The sequence below is a fragment of the Clytia hemisphaerica genome, unplaced genomic scaffold (assembly GCF_902728285.1).
Source record: "Clytia hemisphaerica strain Z4C2 unplaced genomic scaffold, Clytia hemisphaerica genome assembly, whole genome shotgun sequence".
Taxonomy (NCBI): Eukaryota; Metazoa; Cnidaria; class Hydrozoa; order Leptothecata; family Clytiidae; genus Clytia; species Clytia hemisphaerica.
This window is the reverse complement of record NW_027104370.1, coordinates 1,183,329-1,193,221: the sequence shown is the minus strand read 5'-3', so window position 1 is coordinate 1,193,221 and position 9,893 is coordinate 1,183,329. Positions and strand designations below refer to the sequence as shown.

Sequence of the window (9,893 nt, the reverse complement as noted above, 5' to 3'; positions counted from 1 at the left end):
ACGCTATTTCGCATCTCTCAAACCAGTGAAATTGCTTGTTGTTACGTGATTTCTTTGGTAGGAAATCCTACCAAAACTTGCTTCACTTTTCGATAAAGGCCGCAAATCTAGCCCTTCGGGCTTTACAGATCTGTGGACTAATACTATTAACTTCAAATAAAAAACAGATTCATGAGAGACTTTATTATGAAGATTAAGAATTTGGAAAATAAATTCCAAAAAAGGGCGTAGCTATTTCGTTATTTAGGGAAATTCCCTATTTCGAAATTACACCATTTTTGAACAGTGGAACTTTGAAATGCTCTCAAGGCTTGGGAAATTGCTCAATTGACTCCAAACCAAAAACGGATGCAAGCTGACAGGTATAGAAACAATGTCCACCAATTAAGTAACTTCAAAAGGGCGTGTTTTTTTCGTGCTTTAGGAAAATTCCCCATTTCGGGATTCAAAATAGCTAATTTTTAAACTTTTGAATTTTCTAGAATCTTGGGAAATGAAAAAGACCCCAAACCAAAAACGGATGCAAGCTCACATGAATATAAACAATGCTGAGTAAGTTGCATACCTAGAGAGGGCGTAGTTTTTGCGTGTCTTAGAGAAATCCCCTAAAATCTTGATTTTCACCGTTTAAACCATTTTCAGCAGGCAAACTTTGAAATACTCTCCAGGCTTTGCTCAATTGACTCCAAACCAAAAATGGATGCAAGCTGACAGGCATAGAAATTAAGAGTGTCCAAAAAGGTATGTGGTTATTAATTGTTCACCGCAAGTTCTCCAAATTGGTATAACTTGATTTTTTAATACTCTCGAAATTCCACTCTAAGCTTGATGAATGAATTCAATTAGAAAATTAATTTGTTAAAGTAAATTAAAATAGGACATGTATTTTCATTTTATTTTATTTTTAAAATCATACTTTTAGGTTCCAAATAAACGGCCCCCCGCTTGTTAATTTTTCGAAAATTTTTCAATCCCCCCGGACCTTATTAGGACCCCCCGTTTATTAATCTCTAAGAATATTTTCAGCTGTCAAAGAGAAGGCCCCTTATTTTGCTCTAAATAGCCTGATTTTAGCCTATTTTTACCTTATTTTTGGGTTTCAGAAGTACAATTTCCGACCCCCCCCCCCCGGCAATTAGGTCCCCCCCGTTTATTAAAATCTAGAACCCCCCCCCCCGTTTATTTGGAACCTAACAGTAACCAGTAAGTCTTCTTCATTTGAAGAGTTTTTTTTTCATGGAATTTACAGAGCCCAAATGTTCAGATGGACAGCTAGATGTGATAATCTTCAGGTTTTTCGTCTTGAAGGACTCAACTACATCTTTGAAGATCGCTCTTGATTCCGTTTTGTTCAATGAGACCGACACTGCCTATGCACCAGTCGGTCAGAGGGCATTTATCACCAAAGAGAGCTCATCGAATCTTCCTGAAATTTGAATGATAAACTATTTCAGCCCTGATGGAAAATTAACTTTTTTGGAATTTCATCTCCATTTGAAATTCAATGCAATAGTTGAACAATAGTTCACCATTGGTGGAATCTCCATAGAATTTCATCGCAACTATGAGGAGAAAGGCCACAAGGTGTTGGGAATTTTATTAATGAAAGAAGAATTTAAAAAGAGGTAAATACAAATAAGCTAGAGAAAGTTATAAAAATCTAATAATCAAGCCCTACCGCCTTGTTTTGACACGATGAACACTTTTTGGTTGCCTGCCTCAGTTAAATACACATTCATATTTGGAATTTTTGTCAAAGATTCTGTTGAAAAGCCGAAATCTTTTCCCCAGGAGGTAAATCTAACCTTGTTAAATAAAGTAACGTTATTATTTATTAAGGATATATTAATTATAAGACTAAAACTTCCTGCGGTATTTTGGTAACCTTATTTTTCAAAGTCAAGAAAATGTTAACAAAAAAGTACTTTGAATGAAGAAGGATTAAGAAGAAGTGCATATAGATCTTTCAAAAAATTTGCTTACTAATTTTGATGGAATAAAGTTCTTATTTGTCTTAATGATAAGGGCGTCAGTCTGATTTTCATTCAAAATGTTTCCATGTTTGCATTGGATGATTATCCCGTTAAATTTCTTTTGGCTTGTTGTAGTTTGCTGTGAAAGAATTTCATTTGTCATTACAATGATGAAAATGGTTTAAATGGTGAAAATTAATATTTTAGGGAATTTCCCTAAAACATGCAAAAAACTACGCCCTCTCTAGGCATGCCACTTATTCAGCATTGTTTATATTCATGCAACCTTGCATCCGTTTTTGGTTTAGGGTCTTTAAAGTCATTTCCCAAGTTTCTAAAACACTCAAAGTCAAAAGTTGAAAAATTAGCTATTTTGAATCCCGAAATGGGGAATTTCCATAAAACACGGAAAAACTACGCCCTTTTGAAGTCTCTTACAGTAATTGGTGGGCATTGTTTCTATACCTGTCAGCTTGCATCCGTTTTTGTTGGTTTATGGAGTCAATTGAGCAATTTCCCAAGCCTGGAGAGTATTTCAAAGTTTGCCTGCCGAAAATGGTTTAAACGGTGAAAATCAAGATTTTAGGGGATTTTCTTAAAACACGCAAAAACTACGCCCTCTCTAGGCATGCCACTTATTCAGCATTGTTTATATTCATGCAACCTTGCATCCGTTTTTGGTTTGGGGTCTTTAAAGTCATTTCCCAAGATTCTAAAACACTCCAAAGTTGAAAAATTAACTATTTTGAATCCCGAAATGGGGAATTTCCCTAAAACACGAAAAAAACCACGCCCTTTTGAAGTTTCTTAATTGGTGGACATTGTTTCTATACCTGTCAGCTTGCATCCGTTTTTGGTTTGGAGTCAATTGAGCAATTTTCCAAGCCTGGAGAGCATTTCAAAGTTACACTGTTGAAAAATTGCTGAATATCTAAATAGGGAATTTCCCTAAATAACGAAATAACCACGCCCTTTTTTGAATTTATTTTCCAAATTCTTAATCCTTATAATAAAGTCTCTCATCTGTGTTTCATTTGAAGTTAATAGTGAGGTTAAGTATACCGGGATAATCACGACGACGGACGAAAAATGTAATAGGCTAGTGGAAATACGAAATTTGATTGGTTGAAACTCACTAGCCTGTTAAATTTTCGTTCGTCGTCGTGATTTTACCGATTTACTTAACCTCACTAATAGCATTAGTCAGTAAATCTTTATTGACGTTTTTCGAATCCCGACTTTAATCCCGAATACCGAACTCCAGCGAATCTACCATCTACTTTAATGGGATAAACTTTCGCAAGGATTAAACAAAAATTTCGCGGGGACTTAATTCTGCAGGTGGCACTATTGGGTGGCAATATTTTCACCATTTTGTGACTTTTACTGTCAAATCATGCATGTTGGTTGTTGAAATACACATTATTTGCGCCTCTTTGATGCAAGTAAACATTCAAATAGTATTTATTATGTCAAATATAATAAAAATTTTGAGTTTTGTTTAGAAATATTTCGCGGATCAGGCCTTTCCAAATTTCCATTGGAACTTAATTTCGCGGATTTTCACGGATGACACCCAAATCCGCGAAATCCGCGAAATTTAATCCCCGCGAAAGTTTATCCCATTAAAGTAATTTATCTCATCACGATTTCATTTATTTTCCAAAACTTGTGCTTGTTCAAAGACTTATAACCAAAACAAGACGTCTAAGCGCATAATTATGCAAAATTATCTCTTTGTTCGAACAATAAAAATAAATTTCCTTTGATCCGCACGTTAGTTGCCGACAAGATTTAAAAAAATGGCCGCCAAAACTCGAAGGCCACCAAATTTGGAACTACTTGTCCATGTAATTTTGCTAATTATGGTAATTATCATGAAATATGTCAACAAATTGGATTGGTTTGATTTTAGAATAATTATTCTTTGCATTTCTGCTCTTTGAACCTTGAACTTTGGCCAGAAGGAAGGAATTTCGCAAAATCAAGATGGCTGACTGGTTTCTGTGTATTTGCTATAATGACCCAAAGAATGGCTTTGAAATACTATGTTAGAGAATTTTTTGATGATTAAAATAATTTTCTTTGCATTGTAATATGACCAAACTTTAAGTCCATACCATTCTTTTTTGTGGCCTGGCTCTTTTCAGACTGGCCTGGCTCAATGTTTTTGTGCTATTTTTTGTGAACTGTCAGACTGTGTTTTGTTGGAAATTAAGGTTTTCAGTTAGTTTACCTGGCTTTATGTTTGTTCAGATGAAAAGTATTCGGTTTAATATCACTCATTTGATTTCGATATAACTTTTTTCAATTTATTTAGGTGTGTAAAATATATAATATAAAAAAAAACATCAAAACAATCAACCATAAATTTCTGTATATATATCCTGCCTCCCTTGAAAAAGCATTTCAAAAACAGATGGGCGACTTCAAATCAAGGATATCTTCAACAGACAAGATGTATTGTGATTAGAATTGAACATCTAACACCCAACGCTGAAAAATATTTTGTCGCAATGATGTTTTTTGAATCATAACTTTAATTTTCTGGCTATTTTATTATAACACCGAATCAATTTGTCACTGGATGGATTCTTCGGATATCTTGATATATGTGGCTTGGCTGGTAGACTTGGTAGATTAGAATTATCAACAGCGATGATGAAAAGATTGCTACTAACACTAACATATTTGGAATATCTTAAAATTTGGATAATGTATTGTTCACACTGTCACTAGAGACAGAGCTCACAGCAGGCTACAAACTGAAATTGTGATGGTTATTGCATCAGTATATATATGAAAATATTCAGTGCCCAACCGTAAAATTGTGATGTATGTCATTTGTAGAAAATGGACTAAAATATACATTTGATTATGCCTGGGTCATTGACTAAATAAGTGCCATCTGCCATCTCATGGACAGAATCTGAGATTTACAAAAATAACGTACAGTACATTCAATTGGCTAAAAATGGAAAGAGTATTGAAAGCTTGGATATTACCTTTAAAACAGTGCGCCAGATTTTTAATTTCGCAAGACTAGTTTCTGGCAAATGAAAAAACTATTGCTTACAGTAGATAATCTTGAACAAACTTATATAGATGAATTCTTTGGCTAGGTAATTTTAACAAATTAAAGAAAGCAAACAGAAGCAAACTATATTCTAAATTAATCAGTCAGTCATCATAATAGAATTAATTTTGAGAGGTAATTCTGGAGGTAGTTCCTAATATTGTGAAATGCTCTGACTGTTTAAATACCAAAATTATTTGTTTGTGTAACTATTTTAATGTAGCGTAAGGGACTTATTGTCTATACTTTCTCATCTAAGTATCATTTTCAATCGTCAATTAATCCTCAGAAAAAATTAAATCGGGTAATCTATTTTCAAAAGAATTGCCTATTTTTGTCTATTATGTTTTGTGTGTACTTGAAAATTGTTTTTTGTTTGTTTCTCAGTATTACCAAACAATAAATTAATGATTTTGTATTTTTTGGTTAGATTGTGTTATGCCAGTTAACTAGGGTCCTGGTTAAAGATATGTTACATGCATGAGTTACTTTGTTCATTTGTGTCCAGACATTTTTTTACAAAAAGACTGAAAACAAAGAGACTGGAAATGGTTGAAAAGTTCTGAATATTTTCAAATACCTTGAGGGAACCTTTTCTGGCGGGAACTAATTATGGCAGGCAGCAAATATCCTAAATTTTTTTAAATTTGGTGGGAACTTATTTTGGCGAATAGTGAATTTTTTTAATTTTGTGTGAATGACAGCGTAAATCTTTTCTATTTTGCCTTATTTTGAGCAATTTTGATGAATTTCAGGATTATTTAGGTAAGGAAACAAAAAATTTAATTTTGGCGGGAACTTATTTTGGCGAGTGAGCAAAATATCAATTTTGGCAGGAACAAACTTTGGCGAGTTTCGTTTAAATTCTAAGTTCCCTTAAAGGTACTTATTTTCTAAATAGAAAGTGATGAGTCAAAACAATCCCATCATTTTTCATTGAATTTTTCACATTTTTATGGTACTGTAATTTTTATCAAAAGGTGTCATAAAAAGTGAAATGATCAAACAGGCATTAAAAATAACAGGAGACTCGTTAAAATTTTATGTCAGAATCTCCTCAAAAGTTTGGATCAAAATATTGAAAATTGAGTGAAAAAAAATTCTTTAATTTTTCAATTCAATTATCAGCCTTTGACCCAAACATTGATTCTATCTTTTCAAAACTATATATGATTAACGAAAATTTTTAGAATAAAAAAACTTATACACTGGATAGTATCTTTGTTTAAAAGAAAAATTTTAATTAATTAACTTTTAATAAAATAAGATCCATAAAAGGCTCTAACTACTCTTGGGTACCTAAATAAAAGGGGGTTTGGAATAAGCCAGATAGGAGAATTTATTTATTAGCGGGGGCAGGTGGGGGAGGGGAAGCTTATTAGGTTCCCAAAAGTACAGTTTTATATCGTAGATATAGTTTTCGTGAAATAGAGTTTTAAAAATGTTTGTATGTAAAAATATCATTCAAGTCCATCGTAAAATATCACGATTCCCTCTGATTGAGTGTCTACTACCATGATTATTATTTCTTCATTCCAATATCGATATTAACACATATAGGTATATTAAAATAGTCAATCAACATCTTGTATACATGTACTATGTCATTCAAAATACCAAAAATATTCTCAAGTTTCCAATCAATTTAATTGAATGTCAAGAGTATGAATAAGATTGGGTTAATCATTCCACCATTTATGAAATCAGCCTTTTTAGAGTTTCATATATCTGCAAGTTTTGCAAACACCAAAGTTAAGTAGAAAAGTGATCAGCCATAATAAATGATAATCAAAACATTTACAACATATTAGTTCTTTAACTCATCTTTCTTTTGGGTACTGTAGACCAGCCAGGTCGTCCTCAAAAGTTTAAAAGTGTCCTAAAGTCTTTGAAGCTCATCATTTGATTATCTTTGAGTTCATCTTTCTGATTAGATGATTTCCAATAGTGTTGACGATCAACTGTTAGATATGAAGGCAGTTTCATATATCAGGCTGTCGGTTTTCCTTTAGCACTTGACTTGAGGAGAGGAGCCCATATCATAAAACTTCAATTTGTATCTTTCTGTTACGAAGATGATTTGATTGCCAGTAAAACATTTTCACATTCATTTAGATTATAACGAAGTCAGAGTTTCTAATTTTCTAATCAAAGTTTTTCTGCTTCAGCCATTTTGAAAATTTCGACGAAAATTCTGAGAAATTAGTAATATTGATTTTTTTGCTGACTCGGCAAAACAATTGTTTTTATTGCTGACGCGGCAAAATTGATTGTTTTCGTTCACTAATTATGCGGAAACCCTGTAGATATAGTTATTGTATTAGAAAAACAATAACACGCTATCTGATGAGATCTAACTAAGGTGAAACAATGGTTAGACGTCTTGTTTTGGTTATAAGTCTTTGGCTTGTTCAAGGCTTAAAATCAAATTGCACTTATGTAATGAGGGTATTTGGACAAAAAAATCCGCCAAATTTCCTCTTTAAAATCCATTCCAAGCTTTGTCAGATAATAAAATGACGGGAAATTTTTTTTCGACGGGTAAAAATTTCATCACCTCTTTAAAGTCTTCGTCACTTTCCTCCGATAATGTACCAAATTTTGAGCCAAATTTTAACTTTTTTCTTAATGTAAAAACTCAATTTTATTGGACCATTAGCTGATCATACCAGTTATTCGAAAAAAGTCCTTGTTTGCAGATTCTGGCACGAAAGACAAGTTCTTCTAATGTTGTATCATACTTTAAATTTTCTTTTTCCCCCCTAAATACCACACAAGGTTAACAAAAAAATTCACGCCACACAAAATAAAAATTATATCTGAAATTCGTCGAATTCGATTAGGATTCACACAGTGGAGGTCTCATCTAAGTACCTTGCAAAGTCATCACTATTCTTCAAGTTATTTGGACTTTTTGGGCGTCCCGAACCTCCAATTAATGGACTCATTGGTCTTGTCATTAAAGGACTAATGGGGCGTTCCATTAAACCACCCGGTGATAATTTAGCACTAGTAGGGCGTTTTCCGCCCCGATTCATCATTTTTATTGGATCTGGGGACTCCGAATATTGACGTACTCCGCTCTCAGAGAGAACGGTGCGTGACAGGATCGTGGCGCTACCGCGTCTTGGTTGGGTCATATCGAAATCGCCAATGTTTAATAAAGACTCGTTATTACTGTTTATGCTTATTTCTTCGGTTGTTGGCTCTTCCGGTTCGCTGTCGGAAAGCTCGGTGAACACCATATTCGGCAATAATCCATCATCGTTCAAAGTGACGGGAATTGTCGGTAATTCTTCAATATCGTCGTTTTCAAATGCTCGGTTATAGTGAGAAGAATCACTATTTCTTTCTTGCTTCTTATTGGCTGTAGAAGCTGACGGCGGATGTATCATAGCTTTGATTTCCACCGTGCTTTGCGATGATTCTAATTCGGAAGTTTTCGGTTTCAAGAAATTGGGTGATGAGCCAAGAATCTTTTCTCGTTGACGAATACGATCATCGACCGATAGTTTATTCCGATTATGTAACGCAAGATTTTCGCTCGTTAGCTTGTTTACATTTTGTGCTCTGCGGAAGTGCTCAGGATGCCTTGAAATTTCTTCCAGCTCTTCGTCATCGTTAGACCCTCCTTCCATGTGCTCATCAGGATCCAAACCCAACTTTCTTAAACGAGCTCTCTCTTTTTTCTTCACCTTATTTTCCCGCCTCTCTGCGAATTTACGCCGACGCTTATTAGTTATGTCAGACGCAGGGATTGGTTCTTTCTTTGGTTTCGGCGGTAGCTTATTCCTCATTTCTTGCTTCTCCACTTTCGTTAATTTCCGGAATGTTTCCGCTTCTTTCATCGTTTCCGGAACTTGTTCCGGTAATTCCCGTTTCGGTTTACCCAAGGAAGCCGTTAAGATTGACACAATCCAATGATAACGTTCCAGTTCTGTTTCAACTTTCATGTAGTAAACTCCACTACCGTTATCGATAGAAAACGGATATCTATTTTTGTTACGTTTCACCAAAGCGCATTTCGTATTTGTAGTTATTTCCAACGTTTTACGTAACTCTGGTCGATTATATTCGCTTGTCCTTTCGTAAAATTGAAGCCATTTACCACGGATCACGCCCCAATATTCCGCCCACTGTTTGACGCCTTCTTTACGTAGAAGCCAGTTTTCATAATAGATTGTTACACCACCTTTGCCTGTCTTTGTCGTCATATTATCTGAACTAGAGAAAAAGTGAAAAACGTAAAAGTAAAAGTACACTGTAGTAAAGTAGAGAGTACGAGTGTCTATATTTCGACTTTTTGACGTTTTCGGGGCATACTTTCTGGAAATGTATCTCTCATTCATTTGATCGTATAGGAGCGATCCACTTCACAAAATTTGAAAAAATGGCCAATTTGCAAAATTCTCTTTTACTTTAGAACTTCAGCTAGGAACCCAATAAATTGTAAAAACTATCCATAAGATAGTGAAGTCGTCGAATAACCGTATTTAAATCTAAATTCCAATCATCCAATCAGCAAAATAAATGAATAAAATTTTGCCGGAAAGATATACTGGAATATACAATAGTCTGCAAAATCTCAGCAGAAATGATGAACATAGAAAAGTTAAGATTTTCGTTACACTAGGGTTCATTGAGAGAAAAGTACTAAATATTATTTCTATAACATTTTTCGAATTGCTACAAACTCAAAATAAAATTTTTTTAACCGTTCAAACTGCAGAAAAAATTCGTCGGAACAAAATAATAACCTTTTGGATGATCCTTCTTCTCTCCACGCTGGCAAAACAAAAAATACTGTCTCAAAATGAAATGAAAAGATAAAAATATATTAAAAA

General features: G+C 34.1%; 1 protein-coding gene across 1 annotated transcript; it reads right to left on the bottom strand.

Moving 5' to 3' along the window:
- Window positions 1-7,814: 7,814 nt before the first annotated feature.
- Window positions 7,815-9,893, bottom strand: LOC136818441 (uncharacterized). The gene is made up of 2 exons (XM_067074782.1): window positions 9,807-9,893; window positions 7,815-9,273 (listed from the first exon to the last, which is right to left on the bottom strand). Exon 2 carries the CDS (start codon window positions 9,261-9,263, stop codon window positions 7,896-7,898), a length of 1,368 nt encoding a protein of 455 aa, XP_066930883.1. The 5' UTR covers window positions 9,264-9,273; window positions 9,807-9,893; the 3' UTR covers window positions 7,815-7,895.

What these genes read in the sequence shown, in the direction of transcription:
- LOC136818441 (XM_067074782.1), bottom strand. Translation starts at nt 9,263, where the DNA reads ATGACGACAAAGACAGGCAAAGGTGGTGTAACAATCTATTATGAAAAC.